The sequence below is a fragment of the Anas platyrhynchos genome, chromosome 1 (assembly GCF_047663525.1).
Source record: "Anas platyrhynchos isolate ZD024472 breed Pekin duck chromosome 1, IASCAAS_PekinDuck_T2T, whole genome shotgun sequence".
In the NCBI taxonomy this organism is placed as follows: domain Eukaryota; kingdom Metazoa; phylum Chordata; class Aves; order Anseriformes; family Anatidae; genus Anas; species Anas platyrhynchos.
The window spans coordinates 155546517-155566621 of record NC_092587.1 but is presented as its reverse complement, the minus strand read 5'-3'; the positions used below and the strand labels follow the sequence as shown (position 1 = coordinate 155566621).

The 20105-nt window shown below is 35.3% G+C and overlaps 1 protein-coding gene across 3 annotated transcripts in view; it reads left to right on the top strand.

Annotated features, from left to right (window-relative positions):
• The window catches only part of GPC5 (glypican 5), a 762495-nt gene that overhangs the window by 378541 nt on the left and 363849 nt on the right, over positions 1-20105 (top strand). The window contains exon 7 of one of the 3 annotated variants that reach the window (XM_038173481.2): positions 2231-9854. The exons of the other annotated variants lie outside the window; for them this stretch is intronic. Within the exon in view, the coding sequence (XP_038029409.2) occupies positions 2231-2257 (27 nt within the window). The 3' untranslated portion in view covers positions 2258-9854. Of the gene's footprint in view, positions 1-2230; positions 9855-20105 lie in introns of those variants that run through there. 3 annotated transcript variants of the gene reach the window in all.

Genomic DNA, 20105 nt, shown 5'->3' with positions numbered 1-20105 from the left:
ATTGAAAGCCACTGCTACAAGCTGAGTGTTCTGTTTGAGGCGTTTCACATGCACTTGATATATTTTATGTATGAGAAATGCTTGGAAACTTTTTCCTTTCACCAAAATATCTTCAAGAGTAATTTATTTTCAGATGAGGAAATTGTCTATTGAAATGAAAGAAAGATGTGGTCTAAAATTCCACAAAACCACATTGCAAGCTGAACCTGAATAGCAGACAGTGTTCGTAACTGGACTAACATGTCTGAGTACCAGTTTGGATTCAAGATGGAGTAAATCTGTTAATTCTTTTGCTTTAAAACTGATATGCCTGTAGCATGCATCTCTATAGTGGGAAACTTGAGTATGCATCATTGACATGCTTGTAAGATACATAAGATTATTGCTGGGATACAAAAGGGTTAGCAAAAATTATATTTCTGACTACATAGATACATGCCAATCATTGGCCTAATTAAATACATTGTGTTAAAAAAATTCCCAGCAGCACTACATCTGGATATTTTGAATGAACCCATTTTTTTGCAACAGAAAGTAGGTTTTAGAGAAATGAGAACATTCAAATGTTGATGCCTAAAATAATAGATTTGCTAATCAGTCATGAACATTTTTGTAGCTTCCTTAAAAAAAAAAAAAAACAAACAAAAAAAACAAGTCTTCACAGTGACGCTACATCTGCCAGTTCTCCTGATAGCTTCTGGATCTTGTAGCCTTCATGAACCACATTTAACAAAAGAATAGATGTCACTCAGTCATGGGAAATTGCAAGGATTTTGACTAAGTTGATTCATGTACCAAAATGGAAGGCAGGGAGCTAGTGGTACTGAAGTTGAAGGAACTACTGCTAGAGGAAACTGAGGATCATAGGGAGGATTTGGTGATGAAAGACTGCTAAATTCTGAGAAGCAGAGGGCGTAGCAGGACCTGTCAATACTATTGCGGGATGGAGAACTGTCAGAGGAGAACAGAATTGCAGCAGGGTTGTTGTAAGGATGAGGTGGAGGTGAGACACAGTTTTATTTCAGTGAACATAGGCAGAGGGAACATAGGCAGAGGGAACATATGAGAAAGTAGATATAAGTCCAAGGCACACCAGATTAAACCATAGTATTATGGTTAAACCATAGTATTAATGGGACAATTTAGAAGTCTTTAATTAAGGACATGTTTCTCTCCTACATTCATGAAATTTGGCTGTATGTGTCCAACCTAAGAACCATGGGCAGTTCATAAGGACCTTAAGATAAACAACTCAGCATTTCAGTATGAAATGCTTGGCATTTTATTTCAGGTATAGTAGTTCTTGTTTTAAACATAACTGCATAAAAACTTGTGTGCAGTCCTTGCAACAAGAACTCATAACAGGTGTCCTCTTAGCTGTAGCCACTAGTAACAAGGTGTTTACTCATCTTATTCCTTATATTCTTTGCTGAGCAGTGAAAACAGTTCCAAGAGGAGCATGAGGAGTACCACACACATAGGATGCATTATCAATATCAGAACCAGAAGGAATGTGTGGGTGCTCTAGTTACTTATTTATCTGAAAGAACAGCTGTAAATATTTAAAAAGTGATTATTGGTAACGGAATCTACAATGGATACTTAAACTGCAAAAAATGATAGGATTTCATACTCTTTTCTCTGCACATTTTCTCTGTGAGCTGTGCCTGCTGCCAAGGGACATCTTCATGCTTAGGGTTTTTAGATAACTACATGTATTTCTTGTCATGCTCTCTGTACAGAGCTCAGTTACCCAACTCAGTATCAGTTCTGCTGGAGGTACAGGGACCTTCATTTTATCTGGACCTCTATTTCTTTTGCAGAACTCCACATATATATATATATATATATATATTTAAATGTACATTTGGCTGCATTAGGCAAAGCTGTCTGCTCATCCAGCCCATATTCCAACAGCTTGTGTATGAAGATCTTATGGGGAACGGTGTCAAAGGCCTTACTGAAGTCTAGGAAGATGATATTGCTTGCTCATCCATCAGGCTGGTGATTTGATTATAGAAACTTATCAGGTTGGTCAGGCATGACTCCTCCTTATCTTACATACAGTTTATAAAATCCAAAGACATGAAAGTGTTTGGTAAGTGGGGAAGTTTAGATTTTTTCATGTTGTGTGAGGTTTGAGAGAAGGGAGTAGTAAGGATTTCTTCCATTCTGACAATTGCATGTATTGATTTTCCTGAAATTTTGTTTTCCCCTTTTTCTTTTTCAGATCTATTTGTTTGCTTGGATTTCCTGAACTACAGTGACCTTACTTTATGCCTCAGATCATCCCCTATGTTCAGTGCTAGTTGTACTTTGTCAGACCTGTTCTGCTCATCTGTAGTACTTGAAAATGTTATATAAGGAGACATGGCGTTTGACTTTTCTGTACTTGTGTCTAAAATTCCTTCTTCCAAGATCAGTGAAAACTGATGCACAGAGAATGCAGCCATGGAGACAAAATCACTCTGCTTGCTTTAAGGAATTTCAATATTGCTATAACTATGCTAAGATTATGGAAACTACTTCCATGTTCTCTTATCTTGATGGGAATATACTGTCACTGCATATATGAGATCAGTTAATAACTGTAAAGTATATTCTGCATAGTTTTAGGACCAGACTTACTGTTTTTACAATTTCTGTTCAGCATGTATCTTACCTACATAGCCCTTCACGATTCTTTTTCCTATGCAAGAACTACTAGAATGTGTTTACAGCTTAGCAGGATACTATCACTGTCCAAATCTTTCCCTTACACTTTGCTTTTGTGTTTGCCAACAGCAGTGCAAAAATATTGGCATTTTACAAGGGAACAACACTTTTCTTTGTAATAGGGTTTATTTCTTGAGATATATACTGTATCAAACTGATAAAGGTCTGTAGATGAATCTGGAAAGGAACTGACATATAGTCAATATATGTTATCATTTATAGAGCATTATTAAAAAAACAAAAACAAAAACACAACTATTTCATAGTAGATTCAACATCCAATACAGGATTTGTTCTTGTCACATTCTATTTAGTTTGTTTTATATATATATAAATATTGTTTGTTTGTTTGTGTTTTGTTTCAGTAAAGCTATTATAGCAAGACTACTTGGCCAAATTCCTCTCTTCTTCTTTCTATTCTTATTCCATTTCTTCCATGTCTTCTATCCATTTCTAATTCTGTTTGAAGCATTTCATTTGTATAAGTTAGGAAGTGGTGGAGTCACCATCCCTGGAGGTCTTTAAAAGACGTTTAGATGTAGAGCTTAGGGATATGGTTTAGTGGAGGACTTGTTAGTGTTAGGTCAGAGGTTGGACTCGATGATCTAGAGGTCTCTTCCAACCTAGAAATTCTGTGATTCTGTGATTCTGTGATTTGTAACATATATAGATGTGTTGAGGAGACTAGATATGTTGAAGAGACCAGAGCAGTAGAGATACTAAGAACCAAGCACAACATTTGTTTTTTATTTTTGTTAAAAAGATTGCAATATCCCCAAAAAAATAAAATGGTATTTTAGGAGCAGTAGTGACTTCAAACTGACTGCCTTTAAGAATATCTGTCATTTTATATCATTTGTAATTTGTGCTTTCACACTTTAGCTTGTACTTAGAAAGTGTTCTGGTGTTTGCTAGGCAGGATCTGAGTGACAGTAGGAACTGAACTATATCATTAGGATGTGTGGAGTTTGACTTCACAGGCCCTTTGAACTGTCACGAAGTATTTACGTCTAGAAAGTGTATATGTGTGTGTTTGTGATTAAAACACACTCACACACACAAACCAAAACAACAAAACAAAAACTAAACCAAGATATTTGTGAGAGGAAAAAAGAACAAAGGATGTTAATAGTCTGAATAGGAGTACGACCCATTCTGCTTTAGAACATAAATTGTTGATTAAGTGGCTATACTAGCTGCTGTTCAAGTCAATAAATAATATTCAAGGGAATTTGTATTTTGCTCAAGTTCCTCATTAGGGATACACCGGAGGCCCTACTAACTCTTCTTACATAATATTGTGACTTCATTTTACACGGTCTGTTGCCCCATTTTTGTTTTGTTTTGTTTTGTTAGGAATTCTCATATGTTTTTGACCAAATATGTTTGGAAGGTCTATTTCAATTCTTACCACAGAAATTATCTTTATTCCTGGCCTAAGGCTATAATTAAATGTCTCCTGTGGTTGTGTATTTTTTTCAACATTTTACCTTGCACAAAAGCAATTAACACTTCAGAATCCTGTAAGCAATGATGATCATTTTTGTCATTTAGTTTAGAGTTCTAAGTTGGGAATTGACAGATTACTTTGCTTTGGTATGATATTCCTAGCACTGCCTTGGGTTACTGACCTAGATAGTATTGTATTTTTAATTTTGGCACCAAGTGTGCTTGTATTTTTACTCCAGGATTATGAGTTTAGACGTTATATATGACAGTAATTCACTCATTTTCTTTTAAGTATTTGAGCACTGATAAGATTTTCTTCTTTCATTGATTTCCAGTAGGTGGCATCCATGCATAATAAAACTCTCTGAGACTTTTCTAGTCGGAGTGCTATATTTGTTCAAGAGAAAATAGCATTTCAGTAGTAAACCAGATTACTAATTAAAATATATATATATATTACTCTAATACCAGCTTCTGCGCATTTTCTTTTTGATTTCTCATCTTTCTAGACTCCAACAATTGCTTGAACATTTATTTCTTTTTCTTTTCTTTCTGGACTTGTAGAACTTAATGTCCATTCTCAAAGAATACTCATGCATTCACTTCACATTTTCTAGGTCTTATACAGCTATTAGACACTAAATTTAATGGAAAAAGAAAACAATTAACAGAGTTAAAGAAATTTGTAATTTCTAATTTGAAGTGAGCATTATTGAACTAATAAAATTAATTATCATATTTGTTCATTAGGCTGGAAAAAGTTTTTGATTAATTCTAGGCATTTCATTTACTGTTTAAGAACTTTTTATCATTAAAATAGGCACAGTTCTAATCCATTATCATCACAAGCCCATTCATAGTGGATATTGCAGACATGTCCTTTGAACACTCCCACTTCCTTTATTTCACTTCTGTTAAGTCACAACTTGTTAGTTGACCATGGCCAAACACAACTAAACTCTCCTTTCTGCCTTTTGAAATGGCTGTTAGTCATTGATTTCCAGTCTTCCACAGAATACTGGACTACAGTACCTGTATCAAATTTGCTTAAAAATCACTACTGCCTTTAAAAATTATTAGGTATGTGCTGTCAGACAGGCATTAAAAAAACAGTTCTTTTGAAAAAATCCTCTTTTGCTCTTCCAGGACAGAAAATGTCGAGCTCTCATATCTTTGGAGAAAAGATGAAATACATGTATGCAAATACAATTCCTTCCCAAAACGCTTAGAAACTGTTACTTTCACTACTCTGGATTGGATTATTCTGGTCCAGTCATGCTTCTCCAGATCAGTATCCTGATTAAATTTTAAAATTCTGTGAAATAGGAGGAACTATGGTACCACCGACTTATAAATCTTTTATCAAATCTGATGGTTCAGCCTCCCTACAGACTTCTCAGACTGCTTGAGCCCTGAAAAAGGTATTACAGGAAACATATTTGTAAGATTTCATAGCCCATGTTGAGAAGCTCACCTGAGTTGCAGGGTGGATGCCTTAGATAATGGAGATACCAGTTATTAACGATTGCCTTTGTGAAGGTCCTATATCTAAATCTCTGAAGCTCAACAGTCTCAGAGTAATAACTGCCTTTATGGAGGTGCTAGCTTCTGGCTGTAGAATTACATCCCTGCCCATAGGTGATTACAGCTCTCAGTAGAAAGAATGTCAGGAAGTTAAATGGATGGAGAGGGTACCTCTTTGAAGGGCTGGCAGGAAAAACTGGTGGTGTGGGGTTAACATCCTACTAGAGGACTATCAACTGGTTTGGGCCTAGTGACGGAATGGGAGAGTGTAGGGTGTGAGGGTAATGGTTTCCTCCTGTATGGGAGAAAGAGATCTAGCTAGGATTTATATGCTCCTGTTGCCAGTGCCAAAAGCTGTGAGAACAAGTATTAGCTAGGAAGACTGTAGTATTTACTGTGGCTTTATAATTTATACTTTTGGAAACGTGCATTGGAATTATTTGATCTAACAAGCTCTGTTTTTATATTTCCGATCTCTCTATGTTTTGGCATCAGAAATTTTAGTCATGCTGAAATTTGATCCTTGCAGTTTTCAGTTTTGCTAATAAAGTAGAATAAGCTAAATGGTTGTAAAAGCTGCTTTATAAAAGCCTTTATTTTACTTTATAAAAGCTATTTAAAAATCAGCTGTTTCAACTAACCTTCAGGGAATAAAAGAAAGTCAACACAAATTGTAGTAAGGATAGACCTATCCCTTTCCTCGAATCAAGAATAACACAGCAAAGGTGTCAAAGGGAGTAAGATTTAGAATGCAACATGAAGAAAATGCTTTAAAGTGTATTATTATACTCCCATATGCATATTCCCATATACAATGTGCTGTGCAGCAACCTTGCAAATTATGAGCATTTGAGAGGTAAATTATTGTTAAATAATGAAAATCCAACCTCCAGTACATGCAAAGTATTGAGTGCAATTAGGAATAGTTGTGGCAGTGGTCAGAAACAAGCTAAAATAAATATGCAAAAAGGAAAAATAAAATGAAGACCAGATATTATAACTAATGCAGAAGCCAGCAGAAAATGCATAGTAATTCTTTCTAGTGCCCTTAAGTGGTAGTGATTCCATTACAAAATCAGTCACATGGGTAAATATGATAGAGATTGATTACATACTTCAGAGCAAAAAGATGTAAGTAGGAGAACCTCAATAAAGAATCTGCTGTATTTTCCTCCTCCCTTTACTGCAACCAGAATGGATTTCAGTTCCCATTTTGCATTTTATATTTTAGTTTCAACATTTGGTCAAGATAAGCAGTAAGAAGCCTTCTTTAATTTTAAAGCACAGAAGTGGTGATGCAGCTGGGGAAGGGTTCCAGAGCTCACCTCCTGCTCACTCAGAGCACTGACTGATTGCTCTTTGAAGTATCAGCATAACGTTGTTAGTCTTCTGGTAGTACAGCAGACTAAATATATTGAAATTCACAGGAGTCTATCTGTTGCACAAGGCAGTTTTCTGCATAAATTGAATTAACAGACCAGATCAGCTCTTCTATGTCTTTGAAAATACTAGTGGTAAAATAAGAAAAATAATCTTAGTTTAGTACAGAAAAAGTTGGGGGTACTGGTAAAAAGAACTTTTTAGATTTTGTAAGATTTTAAACTTTCTGTTTTTCTAAATGATGAGCAACATATATTTATATTAAGCTTTTTATTGAGCTATACTTTATAGCCCTAGAGAACCCCAAGGAACGAATGTACAATCAGAGACATATTGTCAGAAGTTCAGTCTTTTAATCATAGGCATTATTTGAAGTTTAAAATGAGCTGAAATATATGAATATAAAATCCTGATGCATGGTTCCTTGGCAGATCCCTGAACAAAATCCACATATCACAAAGATTAAATTTGCAATCTGCCAATGAAATATGGAAACTATTCTCTCTTGAAACTGAATATATATGCAGTTTCAAGAAGAGTATCTGGAAAAAGTAGTTAGGATGTTAAAGTAAATACATGTTCAATATAACTTCTGAATATACCTTGCTGGAATATCAGCATGCAGAAGGCTATAAACACAAATGTATTACAGTGAAACCAAGTCTGAGTGTATTGTTACAATGCACAAACAGGAGCTTATGTCTAAAAACAGAATAAAATTAAAGACATGGCTATGTTATATGCTGGGACAAGCTGAGGCAGGACGTACCTTTGTCAACAGATGATCCCAACTAAGAACCTTGAGCATGGCTTGAGTCAGTCTGTATGGGATGTCTGCATTTCATTTCCAATAAAAGATTTTCCTTTGTCTGATCTCAACATTGGGTATCATCCCTTTTCATCCTTAAGGATGGAGACAGTATGGCTGGTGTTAACACCTAAGTCCAGGAAATCAGAAGTGCTCCAGGAAATCAGAAGTGATGTAGTATCAGTATAACCTAAATTTCTGTGGAATGTGCTGAGGAGATAAAATAACATAAATAAAACATCTCTGTACACTTCCACTTACATATTTGATAATGTATAGGTCAAAATTATTTAAGGGTTTGAAAAATGAGTTACAAGTTTCAACTGTCAAGATAGCAAATAATGCCATTTCTTAACAATGATTATATATGACACGTGGATGCGCTTTTATCTTTGCATACAAATATGCATCTGAAACTACTAGTTGGAAAACCTGTGCAACATCCTAAAGTAACTGTCACTCAATAATTGTAACTTTTTCAGTGGTTTCTAGCACTGCTTATTCTTATTAGTTCAAGTAGTTTCAATGGGAGAATGTACCTCAGAGCATATTTTTATGCTTAACATTTCATTACTACTCTGTGTTTTGATATCACAAATGTGTGCCAAACTGCCTGACAAGCTCCTCAGTAACCTCAGTAACAAATAAATGGTGTCAAGAACTGTCCTGGTGCTTGGAGCCATCCAGGGCTTTTTCTCAGCAAATGGCCAGACCGGGAATCTGATGAAATGGTTCAGGCTCTGTAATTAGACCTCCCATGTGCTCCTCCTATGTTGTTTTGTCACTGAATTCACAAGAGGTTAGCTGTGCATCTCACTGTCCCCTACATTGAACTGCAGCCACTCCACCACTGGAGACATCCCCTTAGTGGAAGTTCTGACAATTTGAGACAGATCTTCTGAGACTTCCAAAGTTAATAGCAATAGGAAATACCTCTATGTATGTCCCAAGATGTTTCCTCTCCTTTGATGGATGGACCACTTGGTGGCTAAGAAATTGGCTGGATGGTTGCACTTAAAGAGTGTGGTCTATGGCTCAAAATACAGGTGAAAATCCTCAAGGAGGATTGAATAATGTTCCTCAGGGGTTGGTATCGGGACCAGCACTGTTTAACATTTTTGTCAGTGACGGGGACAGTGGGATTGAGTGCACCCTCAGCAAGTTTGTTGATGACACCAAGCTGTGTGGTGTAGTCAACACACTGAACGGAAGGTATGCCATCCAGAGGGTGGCTTGAGAGGTGGGCCTGTGTGAACCTCATAAAGTTAAACAAGACCAAGTGCAAGGTCCAGCATTTTGGTCAGGGCAATCCCAAGCACAGATGCAGGCTGGACAGAGAATGCATAACAGCAGCCCTGAGGAGAAGAACCTGGGGGTGTTGGTTGGTAAGAAGCTTGACTGTCTCAGCAGCCCAGAAAACCAAACATATCCTGGGCAGCATCAAAGGAAGCATGGCCAGCAGGCCAAGGTAGGTGTTTCTCCCCCTCTACTCTTATGAGGCCCCACCTGAAGTTCTGCGTTCAGCTCTGGGACCCCAGCATGAGAAGGACATGGAGGTATTAGAACAAGTCCAGAGGAGGGCCACAAAAATGATCAAGGGGCTGGAGCACCTCTCCTATGAAGACAAGCGAGAGCTGGGGATGTTCAGCCTGGAGAACAGAGGGCTCCAGGGAGATCTTATAGCAGCCTTCAGTACCTAATGGAAGCCTACAGGAAAGCTGAGGAGGGACTCTTTGTCAGAGAGTGTAGCAACAGGACAAGGGGTAATGGCTTTAAACTAACAGAGAATAGATTTAGATTAGATGTTAGAAATAAATTCTTTTCTCAAAGGGTGGTAAGGCACTGGAACAGGTTGCCCAGAAAAACTGTGGGTGACCCATCCCTGGAGATGTTCAAGGCCAGGCTGGATGGGGCTTTGGGCAACCTGGTCTAGTGGGAGGTGTCCCTGCCCATGGTATGGGGGTTGGCTATGATTCTATGAGTACCTTTTGTCTGTTGCTTTTGTCACTTCCAGCTCCTTCTTACTATTCATTTATCTTTTGAAGGAACAGAAACAACAGAATCTACTGATATGTTGCCATATTTATACTTTTATACCTTTAGCATTCACCTCTGGTCTTAGTTGCATTCATCTCTGGTCTTTGTTACATACTCTGCTGATTTTAGCTTGAAGGTAGAGAAGTCAACATAAAAGCTTTTTTTTTTTTTTTTTTTTTTTTTCAGTTGCTGCCCTTCTTTTTATTTTATTTTATTTATTTATTTATTTACATATTTTTATTTTTTAGATATTAAAGGACAATAATTAAAATAAAATCAGGTCACCTAGCATGCTAATCACACCTCATCAACATAATATTTGTGGCGATTATGTGACTTGGTTTTATGTTAATGGATCTACATCAAGATTTTTTGCACCTTCTCTCAGCTTATTTAAGATTTTACAAAGCACTTTGTTTATAAAGAACAGCATTGTTTACTAACTTTAATAATAACATTGGGCTTAAAGATACTTTGTCTTTTTTCCTTTCACAATGTGAGTAGAAGGTTTTGGCTTCAGAGGCTGCTGTAGTTCCTTTGCAGCAGGTGCCACCAAGGGCTTTTTATAAATGAACTTTCTCTGTTTTTGAAATTCTCAGGAGCGAATTTCCATGGGTGCAGCTCGCTGTTCTGATTAGAGTACTAATTTCTTGATTATTGCCAGTTTACCTTCATGCCAGGGAGATGCTCTGTTATATATGGCTTTAGAAAAATCAGACACTCTCTTTAATGTTTTGAATGAATAAAGTGTCCAAAACAGTCTAACTAGCTGATCTTTTTCCCACGCTTGCGGACTTCTTCATCTGCCTAGATTTTTACTTAGTCGTTTTGAATTGCACAACAAAGGCAACCACTGCAGATGTACAGCCATGACTAAGATACTCATTTAATGTATTAGGCCAAAAGGAGGAGCATATGTGCATGTTTATATGCATAATTTTAAATATATGCATATTAAAATGAGAAAAAATAAATCATACTGAATGAATTGGATGCTCACTGAGCACTTGTTTGTAGGTTGCGCATTTGATGTCAGTGTTATGGATAAATTTTGGAGCTTTTTGTTTTTCCTGTATTCATCTTAAAATTATTATGAAGAAATATGTGATGAAAACAGAAAAGAAAAAAAAATAATTTAAATATATAATAATAATAATAATAATAATAATAATAATAATAATAATAATAATAATAATAATAATAATAATTTCATAGCACTGCTCTTCTCAATGAGATCTAATTTGACAAGGAAAGTGTTATGGGGGGACTTTGGGAAGACTGATGCCAGATTAAGTTTTTCCTCATATTGCATATTGAAACGCAGAATTTAAGCCAGACTCAATTGTTATATCATTATCTTCTGGAATTTTCAAAGCTTATACATTTCAATTTCAGATATGTACCCCACATGGGATATCACTAATAAAGGCTTTGCTGGCATTCTGCATTTGATCACAATAAAATGAGACTCTCTGTTCAAAGTGCATGTTCATGATACCCAGAAGGGAACCTGTTATCCTATAAGTGCTAACACAATTCAAGAAATACTTTTCTTATCCTGTAGTCTTAAGAACAATAACTATTGCAAATTAAGTGTTAAATTTATTTATTAAGATGATTTATGGAACTCTTATTACTGAAAGCCACTTCATGTGCCATGCATAAAATAATCCAGTCATTTTCCCAGACCCAGTAGCACAGCTGGTGAAACAGAACATTGCTGTATCTTTGTAACCATCTGGCAGGGAAGAAAATCAGATAAACTGGTCATGAATCAATTCTTTCAAACTGGAATAATTTAAAGCATGGCATGACTCTAGAAGTAGCTTTTTTAAAATGTCAGTAGAAGCCAGTTTATATACTTAATTAGAAAATTAGAAAGACAGAAATTCAGCACAAATTATAATCTCTAGTGTTGTTGCTGTGCCTAATGTATTTCAATGCTTAAATAATGTCACTTTCAAATCCTTTTTATTTGATTTTCATATCTTGCTAGCTGCTTGAACGTATTTGAATCTGAGAAAAATTACAAGATGATTATTTATTTGTTAATAACAAATTATTTTTATTTTTTAATCTGACTACATTATGAAAATTGTAGAATCTATTAGATCAATTTTAATGGAATATTTACCTTGTGTGATGGAAACGAATGGAATATTACCAGAAAGTGGTATCTATCCATGGTCTTATTAATCAATGCAAATTATTTCTTTTTGCTTTCATAGAGAGCAATGGTGGCATAGAGATTAAATGGTGGTATTTCTTCCATACTTTGCATTTAACAAATTTTTAGTTCTCTGTTTATTTTGTGGCTGTAAATCTGTGTAGCTACTGAGGATCAGGTTCAAAATGTTTATACTATTCATTGCTCATTGTTCAGTGATAAAAAATGTTCAATGTACTCTTTTCATCCTGGAAGCATTTAAATTATCATATTGACTGTAATGGAAATATTCAAAAAGTTAAGCATATATATATATAATTATATATATATATATACATGTATATACATATATAATATATGCATATATATATATATAATATAATGGGCTGCCCAGGGAAGTGTTGGAGTCGCCATCCCTGGAGGTCTTTAAAAGATGTTTAGATGTTGAATTTAGCGATGTGGTTTAGTGGAGCACTTGTTAGTGTTAGGTCAGAGGTTGGACTCAATGACCTTGAGGTCTCTTCCAACCTAGACATTCTGTGATTCTGTGATAATAACGAGTTTCACCAGACTAGATGTTGGGTATCCATCCTCTTTAAAATAAAGCCATTACCAAGAGATACCATGTTTTCTTCTGGCCATGTTCCTTTTTATGCTTGGCAAGAGCAAAGGTTTTGGTGTTTGGTTTATGTTGTAACTAAAATAAAATATCACAGCAAGCAATTTCCTTCTTTAGGCTAAGGACTCTTACTATAAATATGATTTCTGTGATAAGTTCTGCATCAGCTACTAGCTATCACAGTGGTACCTAAACTTTGTATGACCCAAGATATATTTAGAATTAAAGGTCACAACAGAAATTAATTTTAACAGAAACATTTTCCCCACAGATGACCATTTCATTGTGTTATTTCTGTCAGAATTAAATTGTGTCGTATATCTTTTTCATAAAACATTACTCAAAACAAAAACTTTTAGTTTTAAGTGGCTATTTCTTTTTGCAGCCTAGGCAAACAATGGAAGCTTTATCATGGAATATCATTCCTTGCGATTATTTTGGAAAAACAAAACAAAACAAAACAAAACAAAAACGTTTGTTGTCTATTTTTTTCTTTCTTTCTTTCCATAAAAGGTGTCATCAGCCCCACTGATACTACTGTAATGTCACTGATAAGATATTTATTAGGAAAAATATTATTTGTAAAAGCCAAACATGTTCTAGCGAAAACAAAAATATATTTTCTGCCTTGCATATTGTATACTGTCAACCAGCAGCCTATTTGAAAGGTTTACTTGAATGTAGAGCAGTATTTTGTCATGAACATGTTCTATTAGCATCATGCTCTATATGTATTTTTAATATTAATGTCAATATCAGAGGTTATTTTCTACTCTTACAAAATCTTTGATCAGGTATTATAGTTACCATCACAGTGGATAGAAGGCTTAGACTGCAGAGGTTTGGGTTTTACACCTTAATCTGCAAGTAGCTGTACGTTTACTGTTGTATGAAAATAGTGACCAACATCAAACTGAAAGATTTAAACATTTCCATCCATATTTCAAACTTTTCATCTGATTGAAACACATCCACATTGTATTTGGGAAGAGCAAATCTTAGGATATCTACTAGTGGATCAACAGTAGTGTGCTTGGCCTTACAGCCAAATGCCTGAATTATCCAAAGGAGGGAATCTTATTGTGGACTGCATGAACCTTCATTATTCCCAATGCAGGGGAAGGAAAGAATTTTTTTTATTCCTGATTATTGTACCAGGACAGCTATTTCTAGATGTTAGAACTCTTGCAGAGATTTTTTTTTTCTTCATTGTTGTGTCATATTAAATCATTACATGTATGTAGAAAAACAAACTGTGATTATTTTGAGTATGACTAATCAGAAACTTGTTAGAATACCACTGAATTAGACACTGTTTAAAAACTACAAGCAACTTAACTGTTATCCCATTAATCCTTTTGGTCTTTAACTCAGACTAAATTTATAATTTATAAATTGTAATTTAGCTGTTCAAAATGATAAGTGAATAATGCTTTCTTAAAAAAACTTTCCTGCTAATTAATACAGTTGGGACAGCTGTACAGTAATGACATTTATTAGGTATCTTTTTTTTGGTTCAGTTTAAAAATTGGATGAATTTAAATGAGGGAAAAATGTGAAGGACTGAAAAATGAATTCCTGAGACTTTTTTTTTTTTTTTTCAAATTTCTTAAGAGAAAACATCTCAAGTGTGAATTATTCCTAGAATTCATGAATACTACAGTTATGCATCTCAAGGCGTATTGCTCAAAGATAACTTTCTCTTCTCTAATCTGTCTTCATCCCTCTCACTCAGCTTTGGTTCTTAATCCAAATTTTCAAAATCTATTTTAAATTCAAATGTTCTATCTAAATCTTCTATGCAAATATTTGCCCTGTATTGGTGTCCCCATGTGCTTATCATTCAAATGTCTGAAGCTCAGTAAGGTGCTTATGCACAACGATGTCTACGTCATCAGGTGCTATATGGATTTGGAGTATAGCACAGTATAGCAAACCCATTTATGTTCCTAGGCCAGGATATGATGTTACTTAGAAATTACACCAGCAACTTTTAAATATTAAAATATATGGAAATATAGCATCATCTTTATTCTAGAGTTAAAGCAGACTTATTCTTCTGCCTTGCAAAGACTCTCCTCCTTTTTTTATTTTTTTATTTTTAATTTACCACCAACTGATATAGCGTTAGTTAATCCTATGTATAAAATTTTCTGTTCTTTCCCTTCAAATGTATATTGCTACAGTGTCAAATGATTAAGAACACCAGAAATACCCTCTCCATTTAGACCAGTGATATGAATAGATCCAGAGTCCAATATTTTATTTCTAATATTGGCAATAGGAGGTGCTATTTGAGGAGAATGTGATTCTGGTCACCATCTTTGCTCCATTCCTGCTACATTCTTCTAGCATTCACAATACTTGTATCAGAAGATACATTCTTGCCTGTCCCTTTTGATATGTGTTAATGGACACGTTTAAGGTCATCCAGGAATTTGCTGAATTCCTCTATGAAACTTCTAATACTGTTCACTGTCACAGTCTCCTATGGCAAAAAGTTCCACAAATGAACTTCCTGATCTACTTTCTTTTATCTCTCTGAAATTATCTATTATTAGCACCGTCAAAAGCATTCTTGCACAACTTTAATATTGCAGAATTTGGTGAATAATATCTTTGCATTCAGCATATCATCAGTCTTTATGTCTCTGCCTTGTCAGTCACTCAGTCACACTTCTATTTTGTCAGCTTAATTCACCTCAGTAACGTATCTGCTCAATTGCTTTCCTCACAAATTGTAGAGTGCCAGCTTATTTATCGTCTCTTGATGTGGCGATTGCTTCATCCTTGTTATCCTGCTATACCTTCCCTACCTTCCCTATCTCTCTCTCTTTTTTTTTTTTTTGTTTTTAATCTGATTTATTCTGAAATATCATCAGAATTTTGTTGACTTTGTTGAGAGGTCAAATTTTCAAGATTTCTCAAAATTAATTCAAAGTCCTCTTTCTGATTTGTAACTGAGTCCTGAGCATCACATAGTCTTGGTTGAGATTATTTTTCTCTAATGATGGTACTTTCTTTACCTACATTGAATTGTATCTGCCAGTCACTCAGTTTTTCTTGAGGGCCTTGCCATTGATGCTGCATTTGAATAGCAAAAAGAGTTTAATATTATCTACAGAAATGAAAATTAAGTAGCAGTTATGTTTATTTATTTATTTATTTATTTTTTGTCTCTTTGCTTTACCCTTAGGAATTGACTGAATGAAAAAAAAAAATTGTTGTTTTTCTTCACAAAGAGTGATACCTTTAAAATTTTATGCTTTGGTGAAACAATATAATTCTGTAATATATACATGTTGAATGCTGTTTAGTTTTACATGCTGGCAGATTTCAGATACATGTTTCCAACTTTATATCACGCATAAGTATGTACTCCCAATTAATTTCATTACACCTATACTTTTAATTTTGAAAGGACCATATTCTGTAGCAGTTTTCACCCCCCTTTCACCCCCCCCCCACACAAAAGAAAAAAAAAAAGAAAAAAAAGAAGCTATAATTCCACTTACGTTTTCCTTCAGAAATCCTTTCTTGGAATTTTTTCCTTAGGCACTTCACACTATGCCTGCTGGGTGCAATGAAGGATAAGACAATGCTGATGTTGTAAATAAATCCTTACAGGGTGTACAGTCATCTCAGTTCAGTTTTCATACAGAATAAATAGTAACTGTTTTCTTCATATGAAACATTCATGATCTGTAAAAACAGAGAAATCCATGGAATTTTTTTTTTATTTAAAAAAAACAAAACAATAACCACATATACAATAGTATGTGATGTATATACCATTTAAGAGCATGCTGCCTAATGAATACCAGATTTTATTCATTTCACATGAATGGCCTCTCAGTGATTGATCTTGTACTCAGCTGCTTACTGCACTGTAGTGATTTTTTGAAGGCTTCCTGGGAGGACTGTCAATCATAACAAATACATGTGTGTAAATGCCATTTGCACGAATGTATGTTTTACAACAGTCTTTCTCCAATTTGTAGTTCAAGATTACTACACTCTAGAGAGTGCGTTTTTTTTTTTTTTTTTTTTTTAGGCTGTACTGCTACCTGCTACTCATGTAAGTCCTTGCATCTCTGCAGACCTTCAGTAGACTTTCAGCAGGCTTTAGAGCATCAGACACCACCACATACTCATACTGCAACTGAGAAGTTGCCACAAATATTCATTCTTTAATATAGAAAAAGCACAGATGATGAACTGGCACAGCTCACTCATGTTATTCTAAACACTGAAATAAAAAGAAATCCCATGAAAGAATCATTGCATCTTGGGGTCAGAGCTTGCTTAAAGCAATATAAAGCTCAGAGGAGGGATTGGTTCTTGGTCCTCATTTACTTAGCAGTAACAAGGTCACAGACAAATCTTTTTTAGATTATTTTTCAGTCAGTTCTCTTTCCATAGGAGATTCTTTCTTTGTTTTCCTTTTCATGTTTTCTGTGGAGAGACATGCCTCAATGCAATCTCAATGAAGAAGTGCTTTCAGTCTTTTTAGTTACAGTAAAGGATAGGAAGGGCAGGAGTTGTAGCCGAGATGCTGACAAGACAATTTCTCTCATGAGAGTTGCCCACATTGCACTGTGTTGCCTCTGTATGCGGTCCCTGGACACAGGTCAGTCCCAAATAATGAAGAAAGGTAATCGTTCGCCTCAACAAACAGCTGCTACCCTTTACTCATGCCTCTGGCCTTCTACAACCATTTTAACTTGGGATTCCTAACGTGTATAAACCAGGAACTAGTAAAAGTAGCAGTGACAGAGGTTAAGTTAAAAGTTTGTATCCACGTTAAACCATAATGTCAATTATGCTAAGCTTGTTATGTATGGTAAGCTTGCCTGTTTTTATTCTGAGTGTGTCTGAGTGAACCAGATTAGGTTGCTGTTCCAGTCATCAATTTGTGAATACATGTGCTTCTTTTGAAATGTGCATGCATGTACATTATGAGAGTTTTTGCCTGCTTGCAGTGGTTTTTTTTTTTTTTTTTTTTTTTCCTGTTCCCTTACCTCCTTGAGCATTACCAGACCTGTAGAAAAAAAGAAAAAAAAAAAGACAAAGAAGAAAAAAGGAAGGCAATTCAGAATATTCATAATACTGGAACGGTAACCACAGAGCCTGTTTTTGTATTTTAAGTGTTTACCTTTTTTCCTCTGCACTCAGGAGGCAAATGCTATCAGAACATATGTTTCTCCTTTAAATGTTTTTTTTTTTTTTTTTTTTTTTTTTTTTTCAATAGTAACATCACCAGTGGTCCATACTTTTATCTTAACTGAAGCAGATGGTTTAAAGGTCCTGGCATTAGCTGCATTGATTAAAATTAATAAATAAATACATTTTACTCTGCTGATTTCTTTGGCTTCATGCCTGTAGGCAATAATGGATGATTAGGAAGTATTGTGCTGAGAATAATATGAACCATGAATTCCAAACTGAGTTGGCGTTGTAACTTACTTAGAACTCAAATGATGAATTTGAAACGGAAAAAGTTTATTTGAAAGTGAAAAAGCAAATACCAGCTATCACTAGTATTTCTTCATATTTTGTGTAAACAAAATGAATATAATTCAGTACTCAACTCTTCTCTCAGCTGTCAGTTGCACATGTATGTCATGCTGAAATTTTGCAATTCTTCTCCAATCTATTGATTTTTACTTCTGACAATTACTTCTAGTCTGAGTCCCACATATTAAATCATTCATTCACTTTTACAGGGGATGCATTTAAAACAATTATGCCGTTCAATTTACATCTTTTTTTTTTTTTTTCCACTGTTTCACACTATAACTATTCCACACATTTGCAGTCTGATTCACCAGCCTCTGTAATCAGATAAAGTTACTTCATTGATTTCACCAAACTTTATAAAAAGGCATTAAAAGCCTTTTGCTTTTAATGTTTTAGGAATAGTCTCAATGAGACTAAGTATTGCAATGAAGACCAAATTCTCTTTTGTATGAATTTGAGCTTAGAAACTTTGGGCAGTCTAATCCTATGTGTCAACAGCTCTGTGATAATTACTGACTGCCTCAGTCTTGTGCTTGTCAATATCCTTTCCATTATATGACAATTCACATGGACACACTAAATGTCACCCTGCTGGACTGGATGGATGGCTGTATCCACACTGGGAAAAGGCACGAGGCCAGCCTAAGCACTAACATAAGATCAACCATAATGTTTAAATGTTAATATACTCTTTGGAACTTAAGGCCCTTGCCAACTGATACAGTCAGTCTTCACTATACAGGATAGTGAAGATGAAGGACTGTCTAAGAAAGCAACTTTCTCAGACATCCTTGGGTGGATTCTACAGAATACAATTAAATTATGCATGTAAATCTTTAAAAGACACTGACTAGGGAGTAAATTCCTAAACTCAAAAGTGAAAGACATATCAAGACAACACCTATCTACCAGTCTTTCAAATATTTTTTGTTAAATTACAGAAGTTATTCACATTTTATTTACTTCAGTAAAATTTGTTTCACAAATTCCATGGCAGTCTTTGAAAGTGTTCAGCTTATTTTATGTGCCAGCTTTAAAAAGGATCCTCAGTGTGTAGATTATTAATGTACAATTGATACAGCTAAAATTCAGCTTTGTCATGGTGAGTTTTCTTTTATATTTAAAATAACAGATAGTGTAATTGTTGCATATCAGTGGTCAAATACTAACTTTTCACAGCATTCTATACATGCTGTCATTCCCTATATTTCTTACTTTTTTGTGTCATACAAAACTGTGATGATTTACTTTCATGCTCTGCATCCAAAGCAGAGAAAATAAAGTTGTTCCAAATTTAACTGCAGTCTGTAATGGTTTCCCATGATTTTTTCTGAGAATGAAAAGGTAAAATTAGTCTTGTACTTACTGTTTTTGTTGAACTTCTTGGCATGCTGATTGTTTTGCAGAAAGACTTTGAAGTAAGCATGGGTCACTTTTAGGAAAATCACAGAATCAGAGAATCATCTAGGTTGGAAGAGACCTCCAAGATCACCGAGTCCAGCCTCTGACCTAACACTAAAAATCCTCCACTAAACCATATTGCTAAGCTCTACATCTAAACGTCTTTTAAAGACTTCCAGGGATGGTGACTCCACCACTTCCCTGGGCAGCCCGTTCCAATGCCTTACAACCCTTTCGGTAAAGAAGTTCTTCCTAACATCCAACCTAAAACTCCCCTGGCACAACTTTAGCCCATTCCCCCTCATCCTGTCACCAGGCTCGTGGGAGAACAGACCAACCCCCACCTCGCTATAGCCTCCTTTAAGGTATGTGTAGAGTCTTCCCTGAGCCTCCTTTTCTCCAGGCTGAACAAGCCCAGCTCCCTCAGCCGCTCCTCGTAGGACTTGTTCTCCAGACCCCTCACCAGCTTTGTTGCCCTTCTCTGG